At 46.4% G+C, this 19,334-nt stretch overlaps 1 protein-coding gene and 1 long non-coding RNA gene across 14 annotated transcripts in view; one reads left to right on the forward strand and one right to left on the reverse strand.

Moving 5' to 3' along the window:
- Positions 1-19,334, forward strand: part of LOC103792803 (uncharacterized) — a 59,430-nt gene that overhangs the window by 17,999 nt on the left and 22,097 nt on the right. Inside the window, exon 3 of the long non-coding RNA XR_619683.5 lies at positions 1,280-2,028. This is a non-coding gene — a long non-coding RNA (uncharacterized LOC103792803). The remainder of the gene's footprint in view (positions 1-1,279; positions 2,029-19,334) is intronic.
- Positions 13,486-19,334, reverse strand: part of PDYN (prodynorphin) — a 126,397-nt gene continuing 120,548 nt past the window's right edge. For 9 of the 13 annotated variants that reach the window (XM_078371198.1, XM_078371193.1, XM_078371199.1 and 6 more), the window contains 2 exons: positions 17,501-17,648; positions 13,486-15,671 (listed from right to left, as the gene is read on the reverse strand). In XM_078371198.1, coding sequence (XP_078227324.1) covers positions 15,036-15,671; positions 17,501-17,629 — 765 coding nt within the window. In that variant the 5' untranslated portion in view covers positions 17,630-17,648 and the 3' untranslated portion in view covers positions 13,486-15,035. The remainder of the gene's footprint in view (positions 15,672-17,500; positions 17,649-19,334) is intronic. The other 4 variants (XM_078371197.1, XM_078371195.1, XM_078371194.1 and 1 more) reach the window with 1 other exon arrangement.

Here is a 19,334-nt window from a genome sequence, read left to right on the forward strand (position 1 = left end):
AGCCACATGGCAACAGTAAGGGCTCAACAATGTTTGTTCACTCCAGTCCTCCCCACTCCTTTGTACTACCTGAAATCCCTTCTGGATTTTTTTCAAATTATAAAGCCCACACTATGTATCTTCTCTCACGAAGCACACTTCCTCATTTGCACATCTGAGCAGCCGAATTTCACCCATAGCACCTCCTGTGTTTGGTCAAAGGAGACAAAGATTCCCTCCGACACAAACTAGTTAGTCTGTCTCCTCTGAGTCCTCCACTTGACTAGGCAGCATCTCTGTCCTTGTCAACTCCAGCTGGAGCAAGAATCCGACTAAATCAGTTTAGCAAAAATCCCCACTCTTGGTATCCGACTACTGTGGATATCTGATCAGCTTGGCCTGCCTTCAGCAATAATCCTATCACATTAGTTTAGCCAGAAAATCCCTGAGCTTTCCTCTTAGTAATTTTCCATCCATGAGCCCGTGCCCTGCTCCTTGGTTATAAATTCTCACTTGTCCCTGTTGGGGTCAGAACTGAGTCCCACCTCTCTCCCCACTGTGAGACCCGACTGCAGCGACTATCGCCAGGGCCCCTTGAATACAGTTGACCTCACCACCTTCAGCGAGTGCCACAAATAACGGTTTTTGTTTGTTTGTTTTTGCTTTTCCCCGAGAGACAGAGTCTTGCTCTGTGGCCCAGGCTGGAGTGCAATGGCGCGATCTCAGCTCACTGCAACCTCCGTCTCCCGGGTTCAAGTAATTGTCTTGCCTCAGCTTCCCGAGTATCTGGGATTACAGGCACCTGCCACCACACCCGGCTAATTTTTGTATTTTTAGTAGAGACGGGGTTTCACCACGTTGTCCAGGCTGGTCTTGAACTCTGACCTCCTGATCTACCCGCCTCAGCCTCCCAAAGTGCTGGGCTTACAGGCATGAGCCATCGTGTCCGGCCATAACGTTTTCTGTAAAGAGGTCTAGATTCACGAGAAGCCCTTCCTCTCCGACGTTCCAACCTTAGTTGAGAGCCCTCAGCATTTATAGGTTACTATTTTTGCTTTTATCATCATCATCATTATTGAAAATTTCTCCCAGAGCTTCAGGCAGAGCTAGGTAGGCAAAATACTTCGGGCCTGTTTTCCTCTTCGTTTTTCATTTTAAATGGAGAAAACATAGGATGGGTGGAGAAAGCAAAAGTGCTTTCTACTCGAGTGAGGTTTACGTTTCTGAACGCCACGACCCAAGCTGATTCCCCACTGGTTGCCAGGAGAGCAGAAGCAAACGTATTTCCCCTTATTTGCAGTGAGGAAATTGCCTAATCATTTGCAGGCTAGGAGAAAAGACCGCACTGTAGAACAACCTGTTTTAATAGGAAGCTCAAAACTTCTCATCTTAATGCTAACGACCGCCCATTTATATTCAATGGACCCCGGAGCGCCCTTCTTAAATGCTCGTTTTCTTTTTGTCTCCTTGAGTTTGAACCTTTAAGACCACCTGGACGGTGGGGACATCCTCCCTCAACGTGCATTGCTCATCTCGCCACGAGGGGGCGCTCCCAGATCAGAGACAGGCGGCTGCCGTCCACCTGCCTCGGGCCGCCACCTCCTGTGCAGGCATCAATTTCGTGCACCTGCCCACAGGGGAGGGCGGGGCGGGGAAGGGGGGCGGTCTCCTGCCCCGTTAAGACTCTATGAAGTCCAGGTGCAGCCCTGAAGGCTAGAGCAAGGTCACTACCGAGGAACAAGATGTTCCTTGAGACTTCCCGGGATCTGTGAAAACTCTGGACCTCTGGGAAGTCAATGGTACTGCACTGAGGGCCTACTGTGTGTCAGGTTTTATTCACTTCACAAACACTGAGGGCCTGCAGAAGCGGCTGTTCAGGAAGGAGAGGAAGCTGAGGGTGAGGGAGGGAGCCTGACCCTCACACCAGTTTCCCTGGCAGCCAGCAGAGCGTTCCACAACGTGTTGCCAAGCCAGCAAGTGGTCTGAGCTGTGGACTAGCTTCAGCCTGCTCCCAGGGGAGCTCTGGAGTGGGAACTGTAGTACCACGAGGTGAGTGACTGGTTTTTTGCACCTCCAGATTTGGAGTGGGGGTATTGACAGCCAAAATCAGGGGCCTGGGTGTGGCTCCCCGTAGCATCTATGCCAGATGTCAGCAATGATTGTTTTTGGGTTGTGGTTATGTTGAAGATCCGTCCCTCAAGCAGAGAGCGTAGATAGTTCTCAGAGACACCCTCTCTTCCAGGGCTCCCCAGGGCTCCTCAGTGTCAGCGCCAACTCTTTTATGAGAGTCTGCTAGAACCTCCTTCTCCAAAAGAAAATCTCCAGTGGAGATAATGGGAAGTTGAGATGAGCGAGATGATGAGATGATATGGTAAAGGTCGTGCAGGGGTCCCGAGCCCTGCTAGTGCTCTCTGCATACACACCTGTGCCCAAACTGCACCAAGTTCATCTTGACACTTTTTCTCTCTCCCAATCCAGTTGTGTGCCTTATTTTGCCAATTCCATACCCTTAATGTTTCCTACCCAGACTGGCAGTTACCACGTAGTGAGCAGACAAGCAAGGACTTTGGGGGTTACCCCCAAACCCCAATTTAGCCCCTGAGTGAACTCAGAAATGTCAATGTGGAAGGGATTTTTTGGATGCAGAAAAGGTTTCTTGCAAGTACTTATTACTTAATATTCAATGTAATACAGTAGCTTTAATAAAAATAAAAAGCCCTAGTCATTCTTAAGCCTTTGAGTTCAATTTTCAAAACTTATTATTCGATTTCTATGCAATCAGTTTCAAGGGGCTTTTGATTAATGGTCAGGCAACTCATACTCGGTTAAACGATCCGTCCCGTTTGCAAACTTGGTTAATTAAATTATCTTCACTTTACACAGGACTTACTAATTTAACATATTCAATTTCCTTTTTTAAACCCTTTCGTTGCCTGACCTGACAAGCAAAACTTTCCAAAGTACTTAAACCACTTTGGAAAATCTAATTTAAAAACTTATACAACAGTGAATCTCAAGATCTTTTATACATTCTGGAGTCATTTATAAATTTAGTATAAAAAGATTCGTGTGCTCAACGGAAGAATCACAAGTCTAAACTCAATTACACATTTTAAATTGGAGTCACAAGGCTAATTTTTTCATACTCTAATATGCAAAAAAAATCTTCTATGTTATGAATACTTTAAATACCAACTACACAATAATATGAGTTGGACTTCTAAACCTTTGCGGGGTTAAAAGACATCTGCCCAGTAATGGAAAAGTTCTCCATTTTAAGATAATTGGGGTGACGTCTTTCAGTACATTGTACTACCTCAGGGCCAAAGGTTCCACATTGTGGCAGAAACTGCTGGATCCCCAATATCCATGCTCCCCTGCCTCCTTAGACATAGAACCCCAGACTCTAACTGGGCCAATTGGCCACCTAGAATAAAGATGACATTTCCCAGCCTCCTTGCATCTAAGTGTGGCCATGTGACTCAGATCTGGCCAGTGAGATAAACAGAAATGTTATGTGGCAACTTCCAGAAGCCTTTCTGAAAAGACAGCTGGCACACATGTCCGTTCTCTCTTATTCATTCCTCCATCTTGCCACCTGGACCATAGGGGTTGATATAGTCTGGGTATTTGTCTCTGTCCACATTTCATGTTGAATTGTGATCCCCAGTGTTGGAGATGGGGCCTGGTGGAAGTTGTTTAGATCATAAGGGCGGATCCCTTGTGAATGGCTTGGGCCATCCCCTTGGTGGGGAGTGAGCTCCAGCTCTGAGCTCATACAAGATCTGGTCGTTTAAAAGTGTGTGGCACCTCCCCCACCCCCATCTCTCACTCTCTCTTGCTCCTACTTTTGCCGTGTGATGTGCCTGCTCCTCCTCCACCTTCCACCATGATTGTAAGCTTCCTGAGGCCTCCCTAGAAGCTGAGCAGATGCCAGCACTATGCTTCCTGTATGGCCCACAGAACCATAAGCCAATTAAACCTCTTTCTTTATAAACTACTCAGTATCAAGTATTTCTTTGTAGTAATGCAAGGACAGCCTAACACAGGTGGGATGGCTGGATTCTAGTCACTGGCTTGGATCTGGAGGTCCATAGCCCCCCTCTAGGGCTGGTGGTGGGATGGGCTAGAATTCTGAGATTCTGACAACTTCATGGAATAGAGCATCCACTTCAGCCTGTCAGAGAGTGTTTGGGAAGATCCTTCCCATCCCAATGCTTCTTGGCAATGTGACTTTGCCCTCTTCAAGAGATGAAGTCTGTTTCCCTCCCTGGAATCTGGATGTGTCCCTGAATTAACTCAGCACTGTGCTTCCACCTCCATGTGGCAAAATTGGCATCGGGTGACTTTTGAGGCCTGACAGTCCCATGTGAGAAAGCCAGCCTAGCCTCCCAGAAGGTGAGGGTCTCCAGCTGGGAGTACTAGCTGCCGGCAACGGAGTGAGCCAATGCAGGACCCTCCTGCCCAGGCCACCCTCCAGCTGCCTGCAGTTTTAAGAGGGAGCCCAGGAGAAACCCACAGGGGAAGTTCTCCAATGTGCAAAATATGAAGTGTAAATTATTGTTTTCAGCCACTACGTTTTCGGGTGGTTTTTTGATGCAGTGAAAGCTAAATCAGTGCAGCCCTGGGCTGCCCGCCTCTGACTTTTTCATGAGAAAGAAACTTTGATCTTGCTTAAGGCATGATGGCTTTGGGTCTTGGGTGAACTGAATCCTGATGCACACATGCACCTCTGGACCAGAGATTTTGCTTTGATGTGATACCTCAGTGGCCAGGGTGATTCTCTCTTGCTGCTGATGGATGTGCTGAGCCCTTTTTTTTTTAATCAGTTGCTATGACAACAAGGGACTCCATTTCCTTTAAAGACGTTGGAATCTTGTGTGCAATTAGATTCTGGCCATACCATTACCTAATTCTTCTTTCTGATCTGAGACCAGAGTTCCCCCCACCACTACCCCTGACACTCCCCCGCTTGCCCTCCTCCTGCCCAGGAGGTCAAAGCTGGCTTCCTTTGCTAATCTCCTTATTGCCTAATTGAATTCTGAAGCTGTTTCTTGCCCTTGCCGTCTGCTCAGGCCACAACTCAGACATTTAGAGGCTTCCTTTTGGATTCTGCATCTCTCCCTTTCTGGACTATAAGCTGTAACATCCCCCCAAGTCAAGTTAGATAGAGAATGAGAGCCTTCTCCTGCTCCAAGCCTCTGTTTTCTTATCTGCAAGGTGGAGACGGTTTACCAACCTAACAGGTAGGCTGGAAAGTCTCTGAGACTCTGTCTACAAACACCTCGCCATTCTCAGCCCCTTCACTCCCCACCAAGGCCCCACATGGGCTTCCTGGAACATTGGCAACAAAATCACAGATGCTCACTGTATCCTCAGGGACTGCTTGGCTCTCAGCTCCCACAGTCCTCACCAGCCTCTGACCTTCCAAGGGTCCCCAGGCCAGCAGTGCTCCCACCTCTGGGCCCTTGCTCTTGCTCTTCTCTCTGCCTGGGGTGCGCGCCCCTCAGCTCTTTGGCTGTTCCTTCCCCATCCTTCAGGTCTTATTTTAAACCTCATCTCCGCAGAGAAGTTTTCCCTGACTACATGGCCAGAAGAGCCAGCCCATCCCATCAAACGTAATAAAAACAACATAATGAAATTATAACTTTAATGCATAGTTTTTAGCTGAAAACTTATGTCCTGCACACGAATGTTTGTAGCGGCTTTCTTCATAATTGCCAAAGCTTGGAAGCAACCAAGATGTCCTTTGTTAGGTGAATGGATGAACTGTGCCACACCCATCCAGCAGAATATTACTCGGCGCTAAAATGGGATGAACTATCGAGCCACAAGAAAACACGGAGGGTGCATATTGCTAAGTGAAAGAAGCTGATCTGAAAATGCAACACGCTGTGTGACTCCAAGTATGAGACATAGTGGAAAGGCAAAACTATGAAGACAGTACAAAGACCAGTGGCTTTCAAGGGTTTGAGAAGGAGGGATGAATAGGCAGAACACAGAGGATTTTTAGGGCAGCGAGACATTTATTTATATATATTACATATTATATATAAAAGTGTATTTTATATAACATTTATGCATAATATATTTATATGTTATATATTAGTGGGACTAGTATTTTAATATTATTCTGTATGTCACTGTAATGGTAGACGCATGTCTTTATAGGTTTTTGTCAAAACCTGTAGATACCAAGAGCGAACCTCAGCAATAGTGCATCAGTACTGGTTCATCAATTGTAACACATGTTCCACACGAACGCAAGATGCTACAGCAAGGCAAACTGCAGGTCCTGGGGGGAGGCGAAGATGTATGGGGATTCACTGAACTTTCATTTGAGCTTTCTGTATAATCTATTAATTTTTTTAAAAACTAAAGCTCTTACAGCCCTTAATGTATATATACACTTACAGTGGGGTTTTCTTTGCTTATTCCTGTCTCCTCCCCCCGAGAGTGAACTAAATCTGAGAGGAGGAATCTGGTCAGTGAGTCCCTGTAATGAATGGATGAGGGACTCGATGCATCAGTTGACAGCCCAGGGCTTGGTGCCTGGGCAGCGTTTGTTACGTGGTAAGGGGATATAACTGTGCCACTCTAGTGCTTAAAATGCAGGAGTAAATTCCAGGCTCATTACTGTGGCACGTAAAGGATGTCCTGACCCAAGGCTACCCTAGCTGTTCATGCATACAGCTCCCTCGGGTGATGCTGGGTCCAGATCTGCCACCTGGGACCCCAGAGGAAGGAAGTTTTCAGTGTTCTTTAAAGCTTTCCACTTCTACTAAAGAGAAAGGCTCTGAGACCAGTAAGTCTTGTAACACCCTTCTAATGCTTGCAAAGCCTCCTTTTGTCCTGTCCCTACCAGACTTGGGCTTAGAGCTGCTTCCTCATGGTATTGTTCCTTGAATTGTTGCTTGAATTCATTGTTATGCCACTTCTATTAAGGGAATATAATACTGGTTTTCCATTCATGGTAATAACATTAAGCTTCCTTCTTAAATCAGCTCATTCACGGTTTTTAAAAAGTAAGTCGAATTAAAGAAAAATGTTAAAAGATGGTGTCGACTGTGGCAGATTGCATGTGAATGTCTGAAGTTTAAGAAACACGACATGAATTCCAAAGTCTTTGGAGCAGTGACATGATTATTTGGTTTTTAAGCTGAAATGTATTTATCACAGGGTTATTTATGACGGCAGTAATAATAACAATGAAAGCAACTCAAATGTTTATCCCATAGGAAGGGTGATCACATAACCTTTCATCCAGGACTCTTCCAAAAATGAAAGAGGGGCTGTTAATATTGACACCAGAGGAAAGGCACAGCCTTGGAACGTTCTAGGCAAACCATCATGTTCATTAGGAAATGCTGAAGTCAACTATGATATATCCAGTTTGCAAACTATTATGATTATGCAGATGTATAATTGACAGTTAAAATGAATGCATAAAAATGCTTAAGATATTATAATGTTAAACAAGAAAGGCATATCATCTGGTGTTCAGAGATACATGGAGAATATATGTTAAAATATTAATCATAGCTAACTCTGAGAGGTGAGATCAAGGTTGATATTTGTTTTCTTTGTTGGAGACTTATGTATAAATATGTATACCTCAGCTTGTTCTAGAACACTCTGATTCGACACATCTGACCATGCCACTTGTTCTCTTGAACTTCTCCACTTGCTTCTTTTGTTCTTGAGTCAAAGTCCACACATCACGACCACAGCCTACAGGTCTTGTGTGATCAAGCTCCCCGCTGCGTCTCTGCCCAACCACCAAAGCCCTCCCTACACTCACCCTGACTCACAATAGCTCTGTCCTGCCCTCCACAGGTCTCACTGACTTCCTCAGGAATCCTCAACCTTCGCCAGGCCAGGTCTCTGCTCTCGACATCTGCAGCAACCTTTGCTGTTCACACTTCCCTAAGTAACTCTTTTTATTTGCCCTGTGAGGTCTTTCCTGCTGAACTGCAAACTCCTTGAGCACAGAAGTCATGTGCTAATCTCCAATTTATCCCCATTAGTGCGTTAATCCTCACTGCGCCTTGGCCCAGGGCAGAGGCTCTGTAAATGATCTTATCTGAACCTCTGACTGTTGGTTAATTTCATGGGAACCTTCTTGAAGCGTTTCTGGGTTTTACCAATGCTCCTTAATGGACAAGAGATACTGTTGCAATCTGTAAAATCAATGAGGACACTGAATAGCAACATTCTCCTGTGGATTAAAATACAATGTGATTTGCAAAAATTTGATTTATACACTTTTCAATGATCTATCTTTTGTGTAAAGCAAGTCCCGATTCAGAGATTTTTCTCCCGAAAAGCTCAAACTATGAGGCAACATTTTTCAAGGCTGAGACGGGAGTGGGGAGAGGAGGGCTCCAGGCTGGCTTCTGCAGACTAGTTTCTTAAATGCCATCTACCACTTCCACTGGCAGTGTCTGAGAGTCCTGATGCCTGTGGCTGCGTATTAAGGATAGAACACTGTGACTGGGGCTTTGATCTCAACAAAGAAAAGCTCCCATGTCACTCCTGGTACCTCTTGTCTCTTGTGTTCACTTTGGAGAGTGCCATTCGCTGACAGGGACGCAGAATGTTCCTCGTGCTCCCTGCAGCCTGCTCTTTATACAACGGCCGGCACAGTCCCTTTAAATCTGGGTCAGATCATGTCCCTCCTGCGCTGAAAACCCTCCAGTGGCTCCCATCTCGCCATGGGTCAAAAGTCAACATCCACGGCCCATAAGTGAGGCATCAATACTATAAATTATCCAAACCAGGATCCTTTGAGAGTAAAAGCAGCTCCACAGTCACACGGGGTGACAGTATAAACTGGGGCGATGCAAGATGCGGGATGCCCTCTGCTATCTGATCTCTTCCACTTCTGCACCCCATTCCCCACCCTCTGCTCTTACTTATTCCCTTAGCTCCTTACTCTTCTCTACACGAACAGCCACAAATCCTTCTCAAGACCTTTGCATCTGCCATTTCCTCTTCCTGGGAGGCTATTTCCCTCACTCCCTTGCCCAGACACCTACAGGCTTACCTGCTGCACACCTCTGGTCAAACGTTACCTGCCAGAGAGCCTTTGTGCCCTCTCTGAGTGACAGCCTCCCTGCCCCCCATCACTTGCATCCCTCACCCTTCACAGCATCAGCAGCGCCTGCAGCCTGGAGACCCTTGTTCGTCTGTAGGCAACTGGTCTTCCCTGCTAGGAAGTATGGACTTTGCTTAATCGCTGCTGAATCTCCTGCCGCTAGTCCAGTGCAGGGCACGCAGCAGAGGCTTAGTAAATGTTCATCAAAGATTGGAGGAATCTGGGAGGGGAAGGCATTAACACTGACTATGCAACAACTTTGGGCTGGACACTGTCCCTGTATCTTCTTGCAGGACCTCCCTCTATTCATCAGGGCAGAAACCATCATCCCCATTTTGGGATGAGGCAACTGGGGCCTTGTTGCTTAGTTGACTGACAGGTACAGAGTAGGTGTTATGTGTCAGCTTCTGAAAGGACAAAAGACTTTACCATATTTCACCATCATTTTCTCTACCAAAGAGAAAAGTGTTTGGGAGAGGCCAAAGCCCACCTCCAATGACTAGTTAGCAGAGCAGGGACCATCCTCATGCCTCCAGGTCAGACTCTCAGCCCAGTGCTCCTTCTTCAAGTCCAGACACAGCATGGATCTTACCAATAACCAGAAAGCCCTCTCTGATTTCCCAAACCTAAGGACAGGCCTGTAGGAGCTCAGCAGGTGTAACTGGGGTTTAAGAGTGAGACAGATGCACATTTTCAGAAGGCACACTTCATGTCAAAGGTAATGACAAAAGAGGAGAGCCCTGGGAACAAAGAACAATGGGGGTTGGTGTAAGTTAGACGGAGATGAGACAAATCAGGGGGCACGCAACAGAGATGCAGATTTACATATTAGAGGGGTGATTATAATCTCTGTTATAAATCTGCATAGCTAATGGGAGGCGACATGGAGCCAGCGCATGAATCAAGAATGCCAAGATGACTTCTATTAAGGAACCATTGTTCCTGACACTGTCGTGGGGATTTTTGTTGTTTTCACTTTGGGGCCTTTAATTAACAGACAAGCCCCATGGCCGGGCTCATTTGTGTGAAGAGCTTGGAGCTGGGAGTGGGGGTGGGGTGATCCAAATCCGAGGGATCGTAATGATTGCCATGATCATTATGACAAGACTTTCCTCGCTAGTGATGGCGTACGGCGTTGTCGTGGAAACCATGTGCTTATTAGTAACGTGCTCTTTTAAGGTTACCGGGATGTTGGCATCCCTTAACCAATGCCCGCTCTGTGATCACTGCACAGTGGCCTTTGTGGCGTGGATAAAGAACCGGTACTCTGCAAGGCAGTCGGTATTTTTATTCCAATTCTAACTCTGGCTTGCTCCACATCCCCCACAAACAGCCTATTAAAATGATCTCCTTGAACCCTCTGGGTGCTGGAAAATGTTCTATAGTGTGAGCTGAGTGGTGACCACACAGGTGTATGCAAATGCAAGGCTCCGTTGAGCGCCACACTTACGAGAAGTATGCTTTTATAGCATGTACGTTACAGCTCTATTTAAAAAAACAACTTAATTTCACCCTTTTCTTACCACCAGCATAATTTTGTCCCTTCGAAAGGTGTGTGCCTCACTCAGGTGACATCAGAAATACCATAATCAAAGGCATACCCCTTTAAGAGGGAGCAACAACATGAAATAGCATGCGGGTATAACCCAAAACTTCTGCCAGTCATCTTAAAAGCACTAAAGCCTTAGAATGAACCCAACACAGAGAAGAGAGCCTAGTGATGCAGAAATCATGATATCCTTATTGAGTCCGTTGATCAAACTCTACCTGAAGCTAAATATCCCTGGATTTTTCATTTATGTGAACCAATGAATTACTTGTTTTTGTCGTGGTTGTTGTTTATTTATTTGACCCATTTGAGATAGTTAGGAGTCAGAAACCTCTTATGTATCACTTGCACTTTGTATTACTGAACATATTATTGAATCCAATGAAGTCACTATTTTTCTCTCCATTTGACAGACTGGAAACTGAGGCACAGTGACATCCAGTGGCTTGTTCAGAGTCACCCAGGGAAGCAGAATCTGAACCCTATCCTCTGTGGCTTCTATCAAACTTTTTCCATCCTATGCAGATGTGCTTCCTTGACCAAATGAAATCAGTCCAGAAAAGAGAGTCCAGAACAACTGTGTTGTGTACTCCCTAGCATAAGGGGAAAAGTATTCAAAGTGAAAAAGGAGTATTTTTCATAAAAAAGAAAAGATTTAGAAAGAACTCACAAAATAGTGGTGACAGGGTACTGTGTCTTATCCTAAACATGCTATCGTTTGTCTTACTCAATACTTTAAAAAAAATTATCTGCCTTGAGTCTGAAAAACAGATGTCACATGCATATCAAGATCTCTGTAGTCTCTTGGAAATCAGAGAAGGTTTTGCCATTCTAGGGACACATTTCCCACAGAATATACTCTCCAGTTGGCCCCAGTCCCCACCAGCTCTCTTTACTCACTGGCATCTACCTACCCGGTGTCAAAATGGACACATTGATAATAAACTTTAATCTGCTTGAATACTTTTGTTGACTTGGATTTCACAACATATTCCTACTCTATACCCTCAGAAGTCTAGCATTCATTTGCACTCCTACTGTGATCCATGCTCCATTTTCCTCTTGAGAACTACCTGCTTCCTTCTCCACTAATTCGAGTGGGGTGAAATCCATCCCTGACTCCAGTGGTGTCCATGTAATTCGGTTCTGACCAAACAGAGCATCACATCCATCTGTCCACAGTGATTGGCATGAGCTCAGGATGGGACACATGACCCAATCAAAGCCAATGAGATGTCAGAAAACTTTGATTGAAATTGCAGTGAAAATAGCATGCGGGTATAACCCAGAGCTTCTGCCAGTCATCTTAAAAGCACATAGAGCCTTAGAATGAACCCAATGAGCCTAGTGATGCAGAGATTGTGATATCCTTATTGAGTCCCTTGATCAAACTCTACCTGAAGCTAAAGATCCCTAGATTTTTCATTTATGTGAACCAACAAATTACTTGTTTGTTGTTGTTGCTGTTGTTGATTTGTTTAACCCACTGGAGATAGATAGGAGTCAATTTGTTTTCAAGTGGCAGACAGTTCTTCCCTAGAGAATCTCCCAGGCTAGTGACAACAGGATCAGGACTCAATGGGTAAAAATAACAGAAATCTGAACTTCAGTCTGACATAAAGATGGAACTTTCCCACACTGAATCACTGAGAAGTGTGAATACGTTGTGGAATCCGAGTCAAAAAAAGGATCCAAGCAGTTAAAGTTTATTATCAGTGTGAAATTTTGACACAGGGTGGGTGGATGGATAAGATGAACTCGAGCCTTAGGTTTCTTTCGTCCTGATGATCCTATGCCTATCAAGAATGACATAGTCCTCAGATAAAGATTTCCTAAATACCCTAGGGAGGTTTCTCCTCCACCCTTGTTATCCTTTATTTCCACATCCCAACCATTTCCCAACAATTACCATTATTTCTAATTTTCAATTTATATTTTTGTTTAGGTGTTTATTTCTCTCTCCCCTACTGGACTGTTAGTTCCATAACAGCAGAGACCTTGTCCGTTTCATTTTTCTGTATTTCTACCACCTACAAAAGGCCTGTTAAACACAGTAGACCTTTAATTAAGCGTTTGTTGAATGAATGAGAGTGAATGAGACTTTCCTCACCCTGAGTTTTCTATAAAGTTACTCAGAAAGCCAGTGTCCAAATGGAACCCATGAGGTCTGCAGCCATTAAATCTCACACTCGTCTTGTTTAAAGACATCTCATTGACACCATTTAATGCAAAATATCATTTTAGTAAAGGACATTATGCCATTCAATGGCTAGAGCATCCTTCGTCCCTAACTCACTCATCCTTGTCTAGGAACATGGCTCTTATCTCCTGTCCTGGTCATCTGGCATAGGAAACGGCCCATGGGAATTATGTGGGACTCAGACTCCCTCTGCAGCACTTCTCCCCACCCTCCTTATTGTGTTACTCAATGCTCAAGCTTTGTCACCATCCCTTAAGACAATGTAGGAAAGAAAACTCATTTACTGAGCACTTACTGTGCACCAGGACCTTTGCATCTATGAGCTCATCTAACCCTCACAGCAAGTCTACAAAATTGGCACTGTTAGTATTTATTTGATGGAGAAAGGAACTAAGGCTGAGAGAAACCAAGTGGCTTAATCAAGGTCGCACAGATCCAATGTTCAAATTAAAGGCTGTGACTCTCTACAGTTTTTGCTCTTTCTGTTATCCCACACTTGGTTTTCCAACCTGAATGTGTGTGTGTGTGTGTGTGTGTGTGTGTGTGTGTGTGTGTAACTCTTCTCTATTCCCTAGCACTCTTTTCTGCAAATGTTTTTTTCTCTCTGAGGACTGAGGCTCACACACCTGTGCACGTGCATGTACACACACACCCACCAAGTCATCAGCATCTTTTATTTATTGTACTGGAGGAGCAGGAAATTACACAGGCCCATTAAAGACTAAGCAAATTCCAAGTAAATTGCATAAACGGGCTTTTTTTTAAAAGCACACAGAATAACTCTGAAACAATCTATCCATTTCAGAACATCATCAGATACCTGGGGACTGCACATGAAGAGATGTGCTCAGCAGCATCTTATACAAATTATCCAAATTCAAGCCTGTTTCCTCTCCTATCCAGCCCCATCTCCTGAAGCCACAAACCAAAATAAAGTGCCTGGGAATGAGAGAGCAAACGAGAGACAGAGAGAGAGGGCTTTGACTGAAACCAAGACATCAGGAGGTCTCTGCCTCTGATTCAGTGTTATTTGAATCAAGGGAACTCATTTGGCCTCAAGCACTTAATCATTTTATTCCTCTCTCTGATTTTACTTTGAGACATTAAGAGGAAAGAAGCATCACGGGGGCTGGAGAGGGCCTTTTTCTCTATCTAGCTGCTGCTTTTGGAGTCCCTTACCTAATGCCCAGTGCATATGCTGGGCCAGATGGCTTGGACTCTTGGCAGCCAATTCAGCTGCTCAAGAACATGGTCGTGCTTAACTTCATCAACTTGACTCTGCTTCAGTTCACCATGGAGTAGAAGCACGATACCAATCAGTTTAATTAGTTTAATGAGAGCTGAGGGAACTGGTCCACATTTTGAGTTTGTTGCACAGAACAAATTGGTTTGCCTTGCTCCCTCCTTGATCATTTAAGCATTCAAGAGACTGTGCTCAATCATTTCTGAAAGGGGTTTTCACTCCCTTCTGTAAGGAGTTGGGGACTATCCAGGGTACCAACATGACTGGGAGCTCAGGAAGTCAGTTCTTCACGAGGTGCTTTTCTGAACAATGAGGACTCAGAGTACACTGACTAAACATTAAACCCACTAGACGACTGGACCCTCTACTGTAAGGGTTCCTGCTCCAATATAAGGCAATGTTTAAGCTTTGTACCTAAAGCATGGTCTCCAAAGTGGGGTGTACAGGAGATCTTTTGAGATTTGGGAATACGATGTTAGAATTTCTGTGTATGATTATTTACCTTATTTTAAAGCTCTACTCTTTGTTTATGAAGCATATACTATCTGCATGAGGGAGCATGCTCAATTTCTTCTGAGAGGGGCATGTGATGCGTTAAGTTTAGAGATCATAGACCTACAGATACAAAGAACACATTGCTCTGGTTCCCTGAAATTGGAGTCATGTGAACAGGTTGAAAGGACTGAGATCACAAGCTGCTGCTGCTGCTGGTGGTAGTTTTAAAGTCTAGGCATCTGAGCCAAGCACTAAGCCTACTGTGGGGAGGGGACATCCACCCTTCCCCATCACAGACCCCAGAGAAATGCCGTATTCCCAGGCAGAAGACAGGTGGGCTGAGCTTGGATATTTTGTACACAATGCTGAGCTGAGCATGGGGAAGGGGCATATACAAGAGGATGAATGCGTGAACTCCAACCTGAAAAGGCGTCAGGGGATGCTCCTGACTCTACTCCATGATGAGAGGTGTTTATACATCAAAAAGCTCTCCAGAGTAAGCATTGGGATCTTCCTGAGACCGAGTCACCACCTTGAACTGGCGCCGGAGAAAACCGCCATAGCGCTTCTGGTTGTCCCACTTGAGCTTGGGACGAATGCGCCGCAAGAAGCCCCCATAGCGTTTGTACAGGTCCTCATGGCCCATGCTATCCCCGTCCCCCTCCCCAGCCACCTCTGAGCTCCTCTTGGGGTATTTGCGCAAAAAGCCCCCATAGCGTTTGACCTGCTCCTTGGGGTCCTCCTCAGCGAAATCGAGCGTGCCAGTCTCCATGGCGCCATCATTCAGCTGGGCATCCCTCACCAGTTCAGACTCTGCTCCCTCCCCAAACCTGCCAGAGAGACCCCTGAGCTTCTCCTCCAGGCTCTTGGTCAGAGCACTCTCCTTTGCTGAGATACTGGGGAGGATCTTGCTTTTCTCCAGCTCCTTCAAGAAGGACCTAGAGAGCTTGGCCAGCTCACTGTAGGGCCCCTCTCCAACCGCCTTGCTCCCCAAGTCCTCCTTGTCATTGAGCCCAAGGGTGGAGGGGGTGAGAAAAGACAGAAAGCTCTGGCATCTCTCCCATTCCTCGGAGGGCAGCAGGGCAGCCTGGCATTCCAGGGAACAAATCTGCAAAAGACCCAAAAAGACCACAGTGGCAATGTCACCCCTATCAAATGATCAAAACACATGCACTGCTCTGCCCCAGAGGCCCCTGTCCAGCGTCTGAGAAAACCAAAATGAGCACTGCTGCTAAGACCTGGGCTACCCATGTTCATACTCCTGGTGGTGCATAAAGGTAGGGACTTGGTGCCTGTGAGAAAGAGAAGACAGACTTGGAGAGGTGAAATGGCTTTAGACCTAGGACACGTGGCTGCAGGTGGCAATTGCCAGAATTGGAAGTAAGCTCTTCCCGTAGTGTTCTGCCTGCTCACCCTTTCCCTTCCACGTCTGATTCCCAGACAGGAAATTCCATCTCCATTAAAAATACAAATTTTCTCCCAGGCTTCCGCAGGTGTGAAACACGCTGCTAACTCTTGGTAAAGCGGGACAGAGAAGTGCAGAATGGCAGAGAATGCCCACGAGAGGACACAGGAGCTTCATCAGCCTGGGGTGGGGGCAATGGTATCACTTCATAGGGCCATCGGGAGCGTTCAGTCATGATGATGATGACAGTAGCAGACAATACTGGAACTTGGACCTTGGCCATCCAATGCCATGAGTCTTTGTGCTTACATACACTGCTCTTTGAGATTGAGCATGAGCAGGACCCAACCCATTGTGTGTATCTCTCAGTGGCTATAATTATATATTAAATAACTTATTTTGCTGGGTGCAATGGCTCACGCCGGTAATCCCAACACTTCAGGAGACCAAGGAGGGTGGATCTCTTGAGACCAAGAGTTTGAGACCAGCCTGGCCAACATGGCAAAACCCTGTCTCTACGAAAAATATAAAAATTATTTGGGTGTGGTGGTGTGCACCTGTAGTCTCAGCTACTCAGGAGGCTGAGGTACGAGAATCACTTGAACCCAGGAGACAGAGATAGCAGTGAGCTGTGATAGCGCCACTGCACCCTAGCCTGGACAATGGAGCAAGACTCTGTCTCAAATAAACAAAAATAAACAAATCAATAACTTCTGGCTGGGCATGAGGGCTCACGCCTGTAATCCCAGCACTTTGGGAGGCTGAGGTGGTCAGATCACTTGAGGTCAAGAGTCTAAGACCATCCTGCCCAACATGGTGAAAATACAAAAATTAGCATGCATGGTGGTGTGCACACATAGTCCCAGCTACTTGGGAGGCTGAGCCAGGAGAATTGCTTGAACCTGGGAGGCGGAGGTTGCAGTGAGCTGACATCACACCGCTGCACTCCAGTCTAGGCTACTGAGTGAGACCGTCTCGGAAAAAGTAAGTAAATAAATCATTTCTTTCACCATCTCATGGAATCACCTCCATTTTGCAGAAGAAGAAACCAAGGAGATGCTAAGACCCAGGAGAGGGGTCAAGGCTTTGATCCTGTCAAGCAGATCCTGTCAATGTTTGCATTTAGGGGTGGGGGAGACAGCTCCTCTCTTGGAACTGTCTAGATTTGGAGGTGCCCAACAGCCCAGGAATAGTAAGCCCTAAAAAGTCCATCTAGAGCCGCTGATGGCCGAAGTCAGCACCACCCCAGGGATGACACTCCCTGTTGCCAGGCATCACTGTCCCTGGAAACCCGAGTCTCTGCCCTGGCCTGAGTGAACCCATGCTGATAAGGTCTGGGGTGGGGATGGGAGAAGGAAAACAGCAGTGCCTCATTTCCAGGCCATTTACGGGGCAGGATACCTGCCACCCTGCACAGGTGGGATGGATCTACAGGACAGCACACAGCTGCCCAGACCTGCAACCTCCCCTCTCTGAGTTCCCTCGCACAGGCCCCAGGACCTAGGCATTGAAGAACCTTGCCTGAAACTTACCAGGGGGTTGATGGGTTTGGGCCCATCCTTAGTCTTTACAGCACACAAGGAGCACCACGACAGGCAGTCCGCTGCGGCGGAGGGGAGCACGAGGAGGCAGCCAGCCAGCACCAGCCCCTGCCAGGCCATCCTGTCGCAGATCTTCCTGCTGGGGAGGAAGAAAGAGAAGAAATCCGTGATCACCACCCTGTAGGGTGCGTTCCAAGCCTACAAAGTCGTCTCTTTAACTCCCGCCCGCAGCACTGCAAAGCATTCTGATTCTCAGTCTACAGCCAAGAAAACAGAGGCCCAGGGAGGTAAAGTGGGGGCTTTGAGGCCAAGGGTCAAGGAAGGGAATGAGCACCTACTGTATACCCAGAGCTTTCCTGAACATTCACTTCCAATCTGCACAGTAGTTCTTCAAGGTGGGCTGTGCTAGTTTCATTGCACAGATGGAGAAGTTGAGGCTTAGAGTGGGGAAGTGGTTGCACTCAGGTAGGAAGTAGACAAGCCAGGCTTGCTCTGGGCCTTTCAGAATTCAAAACCCACTTTGACCACCCGCCAAGTCAGAAGATACTTGGCTATATGCCTTTCTGAGTTCTTCGAGGTCTTCATCCTTGTGTCCCAGGCTGTCCCAGGTCAGTCCTTTCTGCTTTGTGAAGGCTCCGGAATTTTTCTCTCCCTCTCTGGCACTGTCAGCTCCACCTTCACTCCCTCTCCCTGCTGGCCTCCCGGCCTCCAGTTCCTTCTCTGATCTTTCCTTCCCACTCTGAAATGGCTTTCTTGGTGATTTCAATTCTGTGATCAGACCCACTGGGTGTGGTCAGGCCTGGCCCTTCTGCCTAAATGTCAGGGCACCCTCAGTCCCTTTCCTCTAATCCCACACTTCAGCTCTGGGCTCCAACCACATCAGCTTCTTGCAATTCCCTTAATGAATGCATCAGACTCTGCTCCACCCCTGGGCCTTTGCACATGCTATTCCCTCTGCCTGGAGAAACCTTCACCACCTCTTCTGTTACCTGTCACCTAGGTCCTGGATTAAATATTACTTCCTCCAGGCATCTTTCCCTGATTGCCTAGGCTGGATGAGATGCTCCTCCTTCCTATTCTGCCAGTGATGTGTGCCTATTCCATAAAAATAGTCTACTATTTGGTGATTAGCTATGCAAGTCTTCAGGCTCCGGTTCCACATCTTGTCTTGTCTTTTTCATAGTCACTCTATTCCTCAAGCATGCCAAGCTTGCTCCTACCTCAGGGTCTTTGCACTTTCTGTTCTTCTGCCTGCAGCATTTTGACCTCAGACGTCTCCATCACTAGCTCCTTCTTTGTTTAATTAATTGCCACATTGGTAGAGAGGCATTTACTGATCATTCTGTCTAATGAAGATTCCTTGGTCTCTCTCTTACATCACCTTTTTTTTTTTTTGGCATCAGAACACTCCCACCTCATAGTCTCCTATCTATTTGATGATTGGCTGTTGGTGGTGGTGTGTATGCTGTGGTTAGAGGGTGTAGCCCCTGTCTTACTCTCTGCTGTATAGTGGCTCCTAAAAACCTAGCCAGCACATCATACGTCCTCAATAAATTGCTAGTAGACGAAGTAATGCTTCATAAATATTCTGTTAAAAGTTGTCTATTTTGCTGGGCACGGTGGCTCACACCTGTAATCCCAGCACTTTGGGAGGCTGAGGTGGCTAGATCACCTGATGTCAGGAGTTCGAGACCAGCCTGGCTGACACAAGGAAACCCCGTCTCCACTACAAATACAAAAATCAGCTGGGAAGAGTGGCACGCACCTGTAGCCCCCATCTACTCAGGAGACTGAGGCAGGAGAAGCACTTGAGCCCAGGAGATAG

The sequence above is a fragment of the Callithrix jacchus genome, chromosome 5 (assembly GCF_049354715.1).
Source record: "Callithrix jacchus isolate 240 chromosome 5, calJac240_pri, whole genome shotgun sequence".
Lineage (NCBI taxonomy): Eukaryota > Metazoa > Chordata > Mammalia > Primates > Cebidae > Callithrix > Callithrix jacchus.